At 45.0% G+C, this 16,445-nt stretch overlaps 1 protein-coding gene across 3 annotated transcripts in view; it reads right to left on the bottom strand.

The window, feature by feature from the left end:
- Positions 1–16,188, bottom strand: part of CFAP61 (cilia and flagella associated protein 61) — a 106,747-nt gene extending 90,559 nt beyond the window's left edge. Inside the window, exons 1-7 of one of the 3 annotated variants that reach the window (XM_062608109.1) lie at positions 16,093–16,188; positions 13,921–14,071; positions 12,676–12,826; positions 10,059–10,135; positions 9,068–9,135; positions 7,861–7,987; positions 646–778 (exon numbers count right to left, since the gene is read on the bottom strand). In XM_062608109.1, the coding sequence (XP_062464093.1) occupies positions 646–778; positions 7,861–7,987; positions 9,068–9,135; positions 10,059–10,135; positions 12,676–12,826; positions 13,921–14,063 (699 nt within the window). In that variant the 5' untranslated portion in view covers positions 14,064–14,071; positions 16,093–16,188. Of the gene's footprint in view, positions 1–645; positions 779–7,860; positions 7,988–9,067; positions 9,136–10,058; positions 10,136–12,675; positions 12,827–13,920; positions 14,072–16,092 lie in introns of those variants that run through there. The other 2 variants (XM_062608114.1, XM_062608121.1) reach the window with 2 other exon arrangements.
- Between the last annotated feature and the right edge of the window lie 257 nt (positions 16,189–16,445).

Here is a 16,445-nt window from a genome sequence, read left to right as displayed (position 1 = left end):
AGGAAAATCTTAACAGGAATTTTCAGCAGGATAACTATTATCACCTCTTTCTCATTTAAATTAATTCCTGGGTTTCTGTCTTCAGTTCAGCAAAAAATGTGACTGCCTGAGGCCTTGAGATGGGAAAAATCTACAGCTTTTTTGACTCTGAAGGTATCACTGGCTACTAGTTTTCACATGCAATATTAATTTTCACTGGGAATGAAAACTGGTCATCTATAATGCAAATGTCTAAAATGACAACATGGTTTCTTCAAGAGGTGTGAGGTGTCGCGTTTAGTGAGGTGTCTCGTTTAGTGTGAGGTGTCCCTGCCCATGGCAGGGGGGTTGGAACTAGATGATCTTAAGGTCCTTTCCAACCCTAACTATTCTATGATTCTATGATTCTGAGATGGTCCATTCCAATTACTGGAGAAGAATCCACACCATTACTGGAACTGCTGCTTCCTTTGCTTTAACAGGAGATACCGCTCCTAAAGGCAGACATAAAACACATGGCGTAGGGCACTGTGTGTGTGCACATCACAAAATCTACCTTCCAAATGTGAGCTTGTTCTTTTTGTTCATTGAGCTGCAGTGTGAGCTGTCCCATGTGACATCACTGGTGTTAGGATTGGACAAAACCAGAGCTCATGGCAGACTGACCTCACCAACAGCAGCCTGATTGTCTTCATCCTGACTTTCTATGAGATCAGCAAGGAAATATTCACTATAGGTTTCTTTCAGGGTCTCACTCTGATGTGTCCAGAGTGCCCTGATGTCATCATGATCTTCCAGCCTATGAAAAAAGAGATTAGGTAACATCCTAAAGATCCAGCATTAATAGGTCCTGATCAACTCCATTAGCATTTGCACAGATATTACAAATACCTGATCCAAAGCTTCCACCCACAAATAACTTCACCCAGGACATGTCACCAGTGCACACAAAACTGGGAGCTTCAGCACCAGAGGAAAGACAGAACCACTTCTGGAAGCCAGCACAGCCCACCTAAGATCTGGATTGCCCAACAGGGATGCTTATCTTTTCCCTAACAAAATACGAGGGCAGCCCTGTTCAAAATCCCTTTGCCATCTCAGGCCAGGTGGAGCTGGGCTTTAGGCCTCATTTAAGATGATTATGTCCAGTGAGCCCAACTGCCAGTCGTTAGAGTTGGCAGAGATCTCACACAGCAACATCAGTGCAGTTCAGAAAATCAGTTCTTCAAACAATAAAGCAGAGACCAGGTATTGTGCCTTCCTGGGTGGGAGCAGCAGTGCTGAGCACCAGGTAGGTCACTGTTATTACAGCCAGCAGCGCGGGAGCCACCCCGCAGGAGCCAGCCACTGCACATTTGTAAGGTTAAGTTAATGCTCCACCTCCGACGAAGATGCAAAGGCGAAAGTGCGATTGCGCTGTCCCTCTGCCTGCTGGAAGGCTTCCTGCACCGATGGGAACCTGCCACTCCACCACGCGGTCTGTTCTTCGTGCTGCTCCCACCATTCCCAGTGAGCCCAGGGTTTGGGGTTAGGCTCATACAGGCCCCATTCCACATGGATTTTTATCTAAATAGGCAACAGGGGCTTCTTCCCATTAGCCCACTTAAAAAAGTCTTAGTTTTTCACCAGGATCAACATCAGCCCTAAAAAGAAATTTCAGTGCTTTTCACCAGTGCATGAAGGAATTCTTTAGCCTCATGCGCCGTGACCATGGCATAAAGGGCAACAGAAAACACCTTGCAACATGGATGCTTTTCAGTAAGATGAAAAGCACTCTTTTATTTATCTGTCTGAAAAATACAAGAATTAAGGGGTCCAACCAACAAGTCTGCAGCTAAAAAAGTGGTGAGAAAAGCGGGGCTGTGCTGGGCTGCCCCAGGGAATGATTTTGCTACCAGACTGTGGAGTTAAGACAATCCTTTCGTCAGGGCCGTAAGCAGGCTGCTAGTGAGCACACTCTTGGCTATCTCAGTTAACCACACACTCCCACCGAGAAAGATGAGCCCCACAGGGCAGAGTCATTAAACGAAGAGTGAAAATGCGCTTCACCAAACACAGAACGCATTTGTACTTCCTGAGGGCCGCCGAGCCCTGCATCGCGGGGTCCTGGGGCACAGCAGGCTGCGCCCGTCAGGTACAGGAGGGTGCGTGTGCCGGACAACCGCCCTGCAGAGCGAGCCTGAGCCCGCAGCGCCCCGCAAACGGCCGCGCTCCCTCCTGCGGAGCACGTCCTGCTGGCAACATCTGTAACACTCCTTTTGAGCTCTTCCGGACCCGCTTTTCCCCCGCACCGCCGCCACCGGCGCTCGGCAACGCCGAAGGAAGCGCTGCTGCTCCTGCTGCCGGCGCTGCGCTCCGCCGCCCGCGGGTCTCTGCTGACCCCTGGCGGCCGGGCTGGGGCGCGCTGAGGGGGCGCCACCGCCCAGCTCTGCCCGCGCTTCCGGAGCCCACGCTCCGCTCCCGGAGCAGGACAGTGAGAGGCCGGAGCAGGACAGTGAGAGGCCGGAGCAGGACAGTGAGAGCCCGGAGCAGGACAGTGAGAACCCGGAGCAGGACAGTGAGAGGCCGGAGCAGGACAGTGAGAGGCCGGAGCAGGACAGTGAGAGGCCGGAGCAGGACAGTGAGAACCCGGAGCAGGACAGTGAGAACCCGGAGCAGGACAGTGAGAGCCCGGAGCAGGACAGTGAGAACCCGGAGCAGGACAGTGAGAACCCGGAGCAGGACAGTGAGAACCCGGAGCAGGACAGTGAGAACCCGGAGCAGGACAGTGAGAGGCCGGAGCAGGACAGTGAGAGGCCGGAGCAGGACAGTGAGAGCCCGGAGCAGGACAGTGAGAACCCGGAGCAGGACAGTGAGAGGCCGGAGCAGGACAGTGAGAGCCCGGAGCAGGACAGTGAGAACCCGGAGCAGGACAGTGAGAGGCCGGAGCAGGACAGTGAGAACCCGGAGCAGGACAGTGAGAGCCCGGAGCAGGACAGTGAGAGGCCGGAGCAGGACAGTGAGAGCCCGGAGCAGGACAGTGAGAACCCGGAGCAGGACAGTGAGAGCCCGGAGCAGGACAGTGAGAGGCCGGAGCAGGACAGTGAGAACCCGGAGCAGGACAGTGAGAGCCCGGAGCAGGACAGTGAGAACCCGGAGCAGGACAGTGAGAACCCGGAGCAGGACAGTGAGAACCCGGAGCAGGACAGTGAGAGCCCGGAGCAGGACAGTGAGAGGCCGGAGCAGGACAGTGAGAACCCGGAGCAGGACAGTGAGAGGCCGGAGCAGGACAGTGAGAGCCCGGAGCAGGACAGTGAGAACCCGGAGCAGGACAGTGAGAGCCCGGAGCAGGACAGTGAGAGGCCGGAGCAGGACAGTGAGAGGCCGGAGCAGGACAGTGAGAGCCCGGAGCAGGACAGTGAGAGCCCGGAGCAGGACAGTGAGAGCCCGGAGCAGGACAGTGAGAGGCCGGAGCAGGACAGTGAGAGGCCGGAGCAGGACAGTGAGAACCCGGAGCAGGACAGTGAGAGGCCGGAGCAGGACAGTGAGAACCCGGAGCAGGACAGTGAGAGGCCGGAGCAGGACAGTGAGCCCGGAGCAGGACAGTGAGAGCCCGGAGCAGGACAGTGAGAACCCGGAGCAGGACAGTGAGAGGCCGGAGCAGGACAATGAGAACTCGGAGCAGGGCAATGAGAGCCCGCAGCATTCCCGCCCCGCGGAGCCCCACGGTTCTGCAGTGCTCAGCCCCCCGGGAGCTGTGACCGAACCCCCACAGCATGGCCGCAGCTTTGTGTGCCCGCCAGTCCGCCCTGCCGTACCCTGCACTCATGCCCCTGAAATGCCAGCAGGAAGATACCTTTTATGTAGCTTTCCCTTCTTTAAAAGCGTTACATGCGGTAGAAACATGTTTCTGAAGGTAATTAGCAGGAATTGTTATTAACCCTTCCCTCGGTTTTCCTAACACTTGTGCTTTGCTCAGGTTCCTACTGCTCAAGTTCGTATCTCTTCCTACCAACTCATGCGTGTAACTTGACATTGCATTTCTGCATATACAGCAATTCAGAAAACCAAACAAAACAGATCCTTATTCCCACTCTTTACATGTTTCCAGATTTGGAAGAAACCTTAAAGTTAACACAACTGGGCACAAAAGATTATTTCTGGTTTTGTCAAACAGGGTCTGAGTTTCCAAGTACTGACCGACGCTAGAGAAGCCTGAAGGATGATTTAGGAGGTATCTCGATGCGGTTTTGCCCTGCAGAGCCGAGGGAGGAGGAACAGCCCCGTGGCCGTGGGGGAGGATGGGCTGCAAGGGGAACACAGTACCTGGCCTCACATACAGCCTTTAAGCAGGGTGAACAAACCCTTTAGGATGTCCCAAATCACACAGAACTACTGCACCTGCCAGCAGCTTCACATAACTTAATCCTTTTTCTGAAGAGCTGTTGCCAGATTCTTTCATGGGGTTTTGAAGTTAAGAAAGCCAGTAGAGATGGGTATCATCACTGCCCACTCAAAGCTGGAGACAGCTACCAGGGGTGACAAGTTTCCAAGCCCCATACTTTTTCATTCTTTTTTCACTGTTTAAGTGAGAATTTTTATTGTAAGTATTTTATTGCTGTATTATATATGTATTATTTTATATTTCTGCTCCAAGCCCCAGGTTGGACGGGGCTTGGAGCAACCTGCTGTAGTGGAAGGTGTCTCTGCCCATGGCAGGGGCTTGGAACTGGATGATCTTTAAGGTCTCTTCCAACCCAGATGAGTCTGGGATTCTGTGACTTCAAAAAGGAAAAAAGAGTACAAAAATTACAACATACCATCAATTACTTGTTTTTAGCATTAACTCAAAATTTTCAACTGAAATGAAGTTCCAAGAACAATGAAATCCTGTAAAAATATATAGTAATTCATATTCTTTATCTCTCAAATCAAAAGAGCAGTCTTCCTCTTCTTTACAGGCAGTATCTCAAGGGAAGAGCTGCTGCAAGGTTTTCTATCATCTGAACTTCACTAATTAGTAAAGCAAATCTGAGAATGTGTTAGAAACCTCAAACCAATCAAGCTAATTTAGGGGTAAAGGAATGAGACACCCTAAGTGTTGTTTCACTGGCATAGATAATATACACACACCACCTCCAAAGTGAATGCTCCGATTGCTCCAAGTCCCTTCCAGCATTCTGCTCTGTAAGACACAGCATCAAAATGCAGATGGCAATTCTGCCAGCTCATGGTATGTAGAAAGACTAACCTCATGATAGTCAGATGGGCTCCACGCAAGCCCATTCATCTCCCTGTACACCAGAAACTGTAGGAATACAACTACTTTTATACTTTTCTGGTTTTGATATCCTCCAACAGTACCACAGTCTTTAAAAAAGAAAAACAAAACACAATAGCTTTTTAATATAAAAACACTACAAAATTCCTGTACTATAAGAACAAGCACAATAAAGACATTTTACATTTGTGAGCTCTCCTGTATATGGTACAAACCCAAGAATGATGGGATCTAGATGATAAATCAGCAAGAAACTTAGATATAAAAGCTCGGTGGATTGTGTTCTGGCACAGTACAGATTTGTCACATTATAAAGGTCAGATGGAGAATAACTTCAAATTAATGGTTAAGCAAAGCATCAGTTTACAGCATCTTCCCCTCTCCCCCCCGTCATATAAGCAAGGCAAAAAGGGAACAGAGATTACCCTAATCTCCTGTCATTGACCCAGAACGTGTTGCTAGGCAGGTGGCTGGGACAACTTCCATAGATAAGTCTCTGCAGGGCTCCACTGAACGTTACTATGGATGCCAGTGAAGTACAAAGGTGAATACAGAGGAAAAGGAAAGGCAAAGCGTCTACTGCAAACAGAATTTAGCTTACTCAGAGAATCTCATGATAGACAACACTGAAATATAAATTTTGTATCACCAGATACTGTGTAATTTAAGAGAGAAAAAAACCCCACAACAGTTTCCTGGTTATTTTTCTAACAATAATAAACAAACTAAAGCAAATAGGTTTTATTATTTGTAACAAACTCTTACGTGGACTATCGTTATGTCCCACGTTACATTTCCGGTTGTGTTAAAAATATTTCTATTGATAATATCTAATAGCCATCAAAAAAAAAAAAAGATTATGGTTCAAACTAAATAGACAAACATAATAGTTGGAAACAAGACACATGGAAAAACTTTAAATCCTTAGGATTTAATTCACCTACTGATAACTTCTCAGGATTATGGTTCATTCACTTACTGATAGATGGTAGACAACTCAAAGAAAAGACTCCTAAGCAGCCTAAAAATTGTAGCTCAAGTTAGTATGCAAATAATTCTGTAGCATATTGAAATATGCAGACCTATAGCAGGATGGTGTGGTCAAGTCAGGCCTCTGTTGTTTTTCTTAGAATATTCTAAAGTCAAGTGACAGGAGATTGCAAACACTGACTGAATCTATAGGATAAAGAGCATGATCTGCAGATTTGTTTTTAGGCCTATTTGGCAAAATTAAATGTGTGTAAACCATCTCTGAGACAGGCTTCTGCCAGAACCCATCCCTAGATGTCCACATGAATTAACCCATAAGCAGACAGGCATGCACTTACTAGGCAGAGATAGTCCTAATGTGGTGTTAGCACTAGTGCTACTGCTGGTCGATACAGACCTGTATGCACATCGGTATCATATGGTACACTGTCCCAGAGATTTGCTTGTCCCTACTCTTCAGTTTCCACTACATGGACCAGAAATGGTGTATAACCACAAAGCAACGCTTACATCAGAACAAACAAGAGCAAGTCCAGAATGGATCAGAATCAAATAAAATCACTACTTCATAAACCATTACCCTACATGCACTGTTCCCACTGCAAAGAGGAAAACGAGTGAACCAAAATGCATGGATACAAGCTGTATTTTAGCCACACTACAGGGAAGCACCTACACATCAGTGACAGCATGTACGGTCCAGCAATGCACACAGACAAATACAAGGCTCCATTGGGTCAGGAGCTGTGTTTTGCACTGATGGCACACAAAGCTGGCACGGGCACAGGAAGCTGCCATTTGGTGCAGGCAGCAGGACTCAAACGGCAGAAATACAGCAAGAGTGGTACTAGTGAACATGCAGGCAGGCACCACCAGCAAGGCTGCTAGAGAAACCTGCAGCTCTGCCTGGTGCACGCTGCAGGCAGCTGAGCACAAACAAGAGAAAATTCATTCAGTCTAACTTTGAAAATAACATTTATGACTTGAATCCCAAAACAAGAGCAAGGCTGTGTTAAAGGGACATGGCATGAGCATATCAGTCCTTGCTCTAAACTGCATTCATTAAAACAAGGAACACAATGGAAGGAAAAAAGTGCTACCCCCTGAATTTCTTAATCTCTGTCAGCAGCAGTGAGAAAGGGGTGCATTGGTGCTTGCGCATAAGGAGCTGCACAACAGACAAAAGGGATTACTCTCTGTGTCTGAAAGACTAGTGGAACTAGGGATTCTTGGCTCCTATTGAATCCTTTTAGATAATAGACCTTTCTATTGAGACTTTGCTCCACTGGTCAGAATATAACATGAGGCAATTAAAAAGAAGTTGGAAGATGCTCCAAGAGACCAGGAAAGTACATGTACTCACTAAACAGCACTGAAGCAATTCAGCAGCAGATTCACAGACTAAACATCACTGACAAAAAGTGTATTCTTTCTAGAGAGCAAACTAGTTTTACACAAAATACCACTGATCTTGTGATGAAGTAGAATAAAACCAGCATAATCATAGAACTACTTAATTAGGTCATCAAGGAAAATCATAGCAGTTTAGCTAAGATATTGCTGCTGTAAACAACAAAAAGGATTCTTCCCATTATTACCCCAGACAGAAGCAGAAGAAGAAATTGCGTTACCTTGCTTTGCGGACATACAGCTGCGGGTAATGCCGATGTCTGGGGCACACAAGCAAGGTGAAGTCGTTATCCACTACCGAATCTGGAGCAGTTGTCATCTTTTCAAAGACATTTTCCATATCTGGCCCTGTGAATGACAAAACTCTGTTAGGAGCCACAGAGAAACTCCATTATGGAAGCTTCTATATGATCAGCAAACCTATCTGAAGAAAACAGAGATTTGAATTTAAACCCCAGATGGCATAATGCTCTTAAGTCTTTTAAGTGATGAAGCTGAAGTGACTGTAGTATAAACATGTGAAAGAATTGTTACTGGATTAATTTGCTAATTAATCCAGCATCCCAAACCTGAATAAGCTTCAAAGCAATCCAAAATTCATAGGATCAAATCCCTGCAGAAATAAAGTCTTATAACCAATCCTATATGCCACTAGAGAATCTCTTTGACAGGACTCATTATGCTGAAGGAAATCTGGCATTTGCTACTAGGGTGGGTTTCACAAAATCCTTTTTTTCAGGTGCTGCTCCCTGTAGTCGACACACCACTGGGGAGGTTGTTTATCGTGACTTGGAACTAAGATGCCTAGAAACTGGCATATGGGAGAAGGTACCAGTTCACTTCAAGGAAAGCTCCAAGCAAAGAACTCAGTCATTAAGTAGATGTCTGGTTTATTATTCAGGCCTGAAACTCCACGTCAGGTGCTGCTCTCTGATTGAGATATGCATTCTCCCTCTTTGGACCTCTGCTCTAACCTCATTTCCTTCCATAAGCACCCCTCCTGAGCCTCACCAATGCATTCTCTTCCCATCTTGTACTCATTTTTCTAAACAGGAGAAAGACCCTAGTTTTGGTCTCTTGACTCTCTTCAGCAAGATACCTTCACGAGACTTGGAGGAATTTATTTCTGAGATCTTCACTCCTGTTTGGAGTCCTGTCAGTTTCTGGCAAATTTAAAGACTGCAGGAAATGGGTAGGGTTCTGAATGGATGGACTGCTGGTGTGAACACGCAGCCACAGAAAGCTCTTCCACAGGGTGTGCACTAGAGGGTACTTTAAGGTTGTGTTCTCTGTATGTTTAAGGAATTGCAACTGTCCGCAGTATTTTAAAAAGCCACACAAAAGCCCACCCCCACAGTGCACATTAATGACCATGAGGTTTGAGATTGTTCTCATTATTTTAAGAATAAAATTGCATTCAATTCTCACCTAAATTCGTCTCAGCTGGTATGAAGAGAAGTATAAACTGCAGTTCTGGTACTGTGATAAAAGCTCTCCTGGACAAATAACAGAACTGTATTAAATCTTTTGTCATTACACTCATCAAACAGATACAGCAGCTAGTCTTTTAATATGTAATTTTATCTCCAGTGTCTCTGATCTTCCTTCATGAGTCCATATGGCTCAAAAATTAAAACATTTATGGCAAATAAGTTTATATAAAATTAATCTGGGCATTTTTTACTGTTTTTCTACCTTATTTCTCTCTTAATTTCCCAATCCTTAGATTTCAAACATCCTCCTTTTTATCTCTGTTCCCCAGCGGTGAATTAAAGATGCCAGATCTCTACTGGCAGATCTCAGAGTTGGCATCTGGATGAGCTGCCTTGACATGACAAAGTAGCTGTAAACTCAACAGCACCAAGAGCAGTTCACTGTTTATGTAAGGAGATTCTGTGCTGTACCAGATAACCTGAGCAGTGGTTATACTGAAGCACTGAGCTAACACAGCAATACGTTGTGCTGTTTGCACAGTACAGTTTGCAGCCTTACCAGATAATCTGGAGCTAACAAACTACCAACAGATTACCTGGGACCAAGCATATTCCAGAAACATCTACAGCTTTCTAAGCCTCCTGCTCAGTCCTGTGCTTTGATATTTACAAATGGAAATTTAGGACAAAGAGAAATCAATCTGCCTTGCAACTGCAGTATTATTTCCATGGAAAATTACAGGAAAGACACAGCTAAACTTTAGCACCGGTGGGAAGTGCACTGGGAACTAGAACAGCTTGGTTTCCAAGCCAGCAGTGCACATTTGATTACTACAGGGTTATGTTTTGTTACCTTCCGAGGCTGTTCAGAGAGAGGTTTAATTTTAATTCTGTGATCATATTTAGGCATTTTAAACTCACTGCTGCTCCAGATGAGAGTAGGAGAATGCACATGCTTCGCTACAGAAACTTACAGATGAACTCACCTAACAATTTCTTGGGGACATTCAGCTGCATATTCTTCTTTTGCCACACACAGATGCATGAACAACGTGTTAAGAGGCTATAAAATGAGGAATGAAAATCTGAACACCATGCAGCTAATATTTATATGTCATCCCAAGCGTTAACATGCACATTTATTTCCAGTGTATATGATCTGCACTCAAAGTGAGTAATTTTACATGTAAAGACAATGTCAAAGCATGTGTGGATGAAGCTATGTGATTAAAGGACTTTTTTTTTTTATATCATGATTTGTGCTGCTGTCACATTTTTGATTTACACTCAGGCTTACACTTTTTTGACTGCAATATACATCCATGAGATCGTATTTAACAGTATCCCAGACTAACAACATTTTAATTTAACCACAGAAATTAACAACTAACTCTTAACAATGTTTAATTTAACATTTGGCTGATAAACACACTCTCAGTAGGTTTAAAAAAGAAAAACCAAACCCAAAAGCTCATGTGCTTCTCATCCTACTAAAATGCTTTTTCTTTAACAGAAGTAAGAAAAATCACAAAGTCTTAAGATTACATCATTACACACATGTAAATAACCAGGCAGAAAAGGGGCAGACTGAAAGACACCTTTCTGTGACATGCTTGCTGTTAACTGGGAAGCACGAGCAAAGGAAACCCTGTGCTACTTCAGCTGCTGTCTCATGCATAACCATTCATGTGCTGAGTCAACCAAGGTCTACCTGGACATGAAATATTCCTAGAAAAAAAAAATACTTTAAACGGAAAACCCTATTCAGAGGTATTCTGAAATTCAAATATTCAACTAAAATGTGATGGTGAGAGTCACCAATACATTTCATCAACTTCAGGGCAAGTATGATTTTAACAGAGCTTGCAGTATATGGACCAGCACAAAGACAACAGGCTGCTGTAATGAATAAACATCAGAACCCATTTCTAAAAATCAGACTTGCTCCTTTTTTTTTTTAAGTGCAAAAGAAAAAGGAAGAAGGAAAAAATTAAAAGCCTGTTTTGTTGCTGAGGTCCAAGAGGAGGCCCAGGAGGCAAGACTTGGCCTGGAACCATTCCTGAAGAGCGCTGGTAACCAGGCAATGCTGGAAAGCATCCTTACTAATCAAATGCTGCCCAAGTCAAGCCCTGGCTGGAACCTCCAGGCTACATTATCATTTCTGTGCTCCGCAGAAAAAAAATGTCAACCAGACTTTTAAGAAATTCTGTTTCAGAAGATCTCAATTTTGTAAAACACATCTGCATGGATGTAACCTGCAGTTAATCAGTGATACCTCAACTAGTTATAATTCAGAATAGCGTTGGTTCTTTTGTCACTGCAGAAGACATACTGAAACTTCTGTGTGTATAGAAAACAATCTCCATTCTAGAAAGAGTCCTGCTTCTTGTCAGCGTTCCAAAGCACCTTTCACTCCTGTTTACCAGCAGCAGCTCCTAACACGCTCAAGCTCTGGTTTTGTGCTTTCTCTTTGTATGCCCCTGTACTCAGAGGTCAGCTGCATCTCTGCTGCAGTCAATGCTGTCCTGCCTGAGGAGCTGACGGCATGGCACAACCCATGGGAGCAGCTGCAGCTGCAGAGCGCGTGAAGTGGCTGCGCCTGCAGTGTGCCCAGACACAAAGTACTGCTCAAGTGACAAAGAAAACAGATTACAGGAAAATTACATGGGTTTGTTCTGTCCTCCTTTGGCTGTAATAATTTTGCGTCTTTAACAGCATTTCCAAATACAATTGCTGCATTTGTCAGCTTTTCTGCAAGCCGTTCCTTAACGTCTCCCAGAACATTAGGAAATTGATGAACGAACTGTCTAGAGATAATTTCAGTACTGTCAATACCTTATTATGGCATGTGCTGCCTGGCTTTGGGGTGTTTATGGTTAACACTGACCATTTTTTCTCAACAATCACAGGATTTCCTAGCTGGACTGAATGAGGGGCAGCATTTGAATCTTAAACTTCTAAGTGCCTATTTCTAGTCCATAATTCCTAAGAGTAGTTCATAATCTTGGCCTAGGAGCCTGTACGAAAGCTGCCACCACACAGAACAGAGCACAGCAATCTCCACACGAGCATGTCAGCATGGTCCTCCTCCCAGAGTAAGTCACCACTCTTCAAGCAGGGTACACTCCTCATCCCCTATTCTTTCTGTAAAGCCATTAAATTTGCATTCAATTCTGTAAAATAGCAAAACTTTATTCCAAAAGGTGAAAAAAGAAGATTCCAGTTCCCTTACAGCAAGAGGACCTTAGAGTAATGACTCTATCTCTGAGGTAAATGTTCTATTAGGTAACACCAGCGGTTTTTGCATGAAAAATACTGGTGGCAGCTATGATTCACACTGCTTTCAGTGCTAGCTCGGTGCTCATGTTCTGCACATGTATGGCAAATAAAAGACTTGTCTTCTCCAACAGCCATCCTTGTAGTTACCTTCAGTTACCCTAGTGGCAAAAAGACAGGTACTCATGGGCTTCTGAGGACCTGAGGGTTTAGTAAGGAATCTGATAATCACCTTCTTCAGCATGAATACCTCAGATCTACCGAACATAGATTTTAGATGCCATTACCTTAAATGAAAGTTCAGCTAAAATCACACAATTTACTTACAGTGCAGCTATTGCTAATGTAGTTTTCATGTAGAAATGATTCCCAATCAGACTGATCAGTGATATTCCAGTTTGGATAGTCCAGAAAGACAGCATGGGCTATAGCCCCATTCTTCTCATTGCAGAGGGTCAAAGCCAGGTTTGCTCTTTCTCTGTAAAAACAATTTAATTTTGCAGAAGCTGAAGAAACTACACCGAGAAAAGTGACTGTTAATTCAGCCTGTTAGAATCACAAAACTAACCATGTTCAAAAGTGCTCCCAGGATCGGGCCTCAATAAAACTTCATTACTCACATCCCAACCCAATTCCAAATCATCAGTTCCAAATATTTATTTTGTGTATGCTGGCATTATAACAATTCATTACTATGATGAAATATTACATTTTATCAAACCCCTCAATTACTATAAATTTGATACACAAAATGGAAATGCTCCCTCTTTTTTTGTATGTGTCTTCATTCGTCTGTCACCCAGATAGCAGGGATCTGAGATGGTTGGCATTAACCCTCAGTGACCCATCAGCATTTCACACCGTCCATCTCTGCTGTTCATCACTGCACAGAAAGATGAAGCACAGAGGGTTCATCACTATCTCCAGCGATGAAAATATGGTAACAGAGGACCTCCACAACCACCCATTTCTGCCATGCAAGCAGCTAGGTTACAGCTGCCAAAACACAGAGAATATATTGGGTACCTTGGGGACATAAAAAGACGAGACACCTTGAAACATTTTATGGCAGATAGAGGCTGTCTCCCAAGTTAGAATAGAGGCAAAAAAATGACCAATCCCTTACATTAAGTGGTAACTGGAGGAGAAGGAAAATATTTCAACAAACACAGGAAAAGAAAAGAGAATGGTCATGGAACACCATGATTAAACCCCTCAGCCCCTCTACATCTGTCACCCTCCAAAGGCAAAAGGATTGTTAGATGCAGCAGACAGCAGGCATTGCAATCTGATGGTTTCATCAGGTATCACTCAGAAGTATTTCTCTTCAACTTGTGTAAAAAGGAAGCTAGCATGGAGTCATCCTTCACCATGCTGCAGCAACACTCCAAGTTTGCATAGTCATGCATGTGTGAGGCAGAGAAGATATGGAAGCAGATTTTCTGTCCCTTTTTTGACTAGCATAAAAAGCCACACCATGCAAAGGCTCATAATGGTTTCTGCCGTTTAATACAATTTCTTGACATTTCCTGCAAGAAAGGCGATATAATGTCCCTTAAATATTGTACTTACAACAGGTACACAACATCAATTCTTCCAAAAAGGACATCTGTAGTATTGCTGAAGAGGCCAATAATATCCGACACATCGCGTGATTCTGTTCTTCTGGCACTGATCGCTCCTATGTCTCCTCTGGGAGAGAATTCTGTAGTCATCTTGCAGGCTGCAACAAGAAAGAACACATTGCTGCTCTGGCAGATCCCACCGCAATCCATCGTGCAGTGCAGTTAAACTGATCCTTACAAAGAAGCTGAAGCAGCACAATTCAGTTGGATTCCCATACACCTCAACATAAATCCATACTGCCTGCATAGACATAGAGCATGCCAACAGTGCACATGTAGAAATACAGCAGGCAATCATCACTCCTATTGTATGCATTGTATGTGCTACCAGGAAATACATGTTTTTAACAGGCTACAAACTGCTTTTATATTTATTCATTTATAGGCATTTGCATGCTCTCTATCAAAACAGTGCCCGTCGTTAATAATTTCAAATTTACTATCTATAAGTCTACAGGGTTGGGAAGATCAGCTGCAAACAACCAGGGTAAGGACATCCTGGTGACATTAAACAGCAGTTTCAGGCGAGTTAAATGTATTTTGAGCAAAACAGCACCTTTAATTTCTGCCTGTGTCAACAGCAATGCTTAAATTTCAGGAGGAATTGAAAGATCTGCAGCGTTCCTGCCCACAAAAAAAACGTTATTGTGGTTCCACACTCACACCCTTTGCCAGATCCATCTGATTTACTGACCTGGCAATTTTGGAACATACAGGGGCAACAGCCCATCCATGCCTATTGACTAACAGCTCAGTCATCTTTCACCTGTGTTGTGACACTGTAGTGTAGCCTGTTGTGATATAATTGAGAACTGGGATAAAACCCAAGCTGACCAACACAACAGCTTAGTGCAATTTCTAAATAGACTTGTGCAAAATATAGCATTACTAGCTCAAAAGAGGTCTAAATAACCAACATACCTACACTAGCAGGGCACTTTTACCAACCTACTAAAAACAACAGCCATTGCTAACAGTCGCTCCAGGTATTAGGCCCCACAGATCCCAGCTCAAATGGGATAATCCTGAATTTCATACTGTTTAAATCCAGAGAGGGTTCATGTACAGCTCCATCTTTCTCCCACGACCAAGACGCTGTTACAGGTGACAGCACAGGTCTCAGTCATGCCACACACATTGCAAAGAGGTTCCAGAACCAACCTGAGGCAAAACGTCCTCTGCAGGTTTTAATGTATGCACTCAGCAGAGTGGTGGTGATGTAGAAAGAACCAGCTGGGCATAAGAGTGTACTTATTACTGAGTACGTAAGAGTGTACTTATTACTGAGTATAGCAATAACATCTGCAAGATAAACCCCCCTACACTAGGCTTGTGTAACAAGCTTCTCAAACATCTGCAGTACTAAGGTGTATATATAGATGATACGTGTATTTATTTTCCTGGTGGAGTGGAAGGCAGCTACCCCCAGGGCTAAATGACAGGTGATTCTTAAAATGAGCAAAGAGAACAGCCAAATAATTCCTTTTTGCATTTCATTCAGTAACTGCAAGCTGGGAGACTACTAAAAGAGTTGGCTTAGTAAATCATTAGTAAACAACCATTAGTCAAATGGGTTTTATTAATACCAACTGAGTGTATCAAATGAGAATTTTAAATTGTCCCTCACAAACTGGCTAAGCAGTAAAATTACCCCAAAGGAGAAGTTTGCCACATTTCTTCGTTCAGTTTTTTAACTTCATTGAGGAAGTCTCACCCCTTCTCCACTAGCTCCCCTTAAAGGCCCTCAACACTAATGCAACCAGAAACAGCATTCACGCGTTAAAAATGTACCGTTTCCCTGAGAAAATGCACTCCTCCTACGGCAACTCCCGCGTTTCTGCTACGGGAGCAGCAAACCACAGACGGGCCGTGGTGAACCAGCGGCTGAGGAGCCGTTCCTGTTCCGGACCAGCTCTGACCCCCGCACAAGCACTCAAAGCCAGGCGGGGCTCCTGTAGCGTGCTCTGTCAGCCTCCTCGGCCGCCCGCGGAGTCCCCCCCAGCCCTCACCGCGCCGCGCACCCTCCGCATCCGTTAACGGCTCCCGGAGCTCCGCGAGCCGCCGCGCCGCTAGGGGGCGCGCTCTGCAGTGCGGGGCCGCCAGCTGAGCGTGCTCTCACCTGCCTCCCGCTGTCGAGCCGAGTCCCTGTCCCGGCCCTGGGGCAGGCTGCGGCCCGACGGAGGCACGGAGAGACGACCCCTGACCACCGACTGACCGACCGGACTGACTGACTGACCGACTGACTACTGCCTGACTACTAACTACTGACTGACTGACTGCCTGCCTGACTACTGACTACTGACTGACTGACTGACTGCCTGACTACTGACTACTGACTAACTACTGACTGACTACTAACTACTGACTGACTGACTGCCTGACTACTGACTAACTACTGACTGACTGCCTGACTACTAACTACTAACTGCCTTGACTACTAACTACTGACTAACTACTGACTGACTGCCTGAC

This window comes from Pezoporus occidentalis, unplaced genomic scaffold (genome assembly GCF_034315485.1).
Source record: "Pezoporus occidentalis ecotype Australia unplaced genomic scaffold, CSIRO_AGI_Poc_V1 ctg10, whole genome shotgun sequence".
NCBI classification, from domain to species: Eukaryota; Metazoa; Chordata; class Aves; order Psittaciformes; family Psittacidae; genus Pezoporus; species Pezoporus occidentalis.
This window is presented reverse-complemented; position numbering and strand designations above follow the sequence as displayed.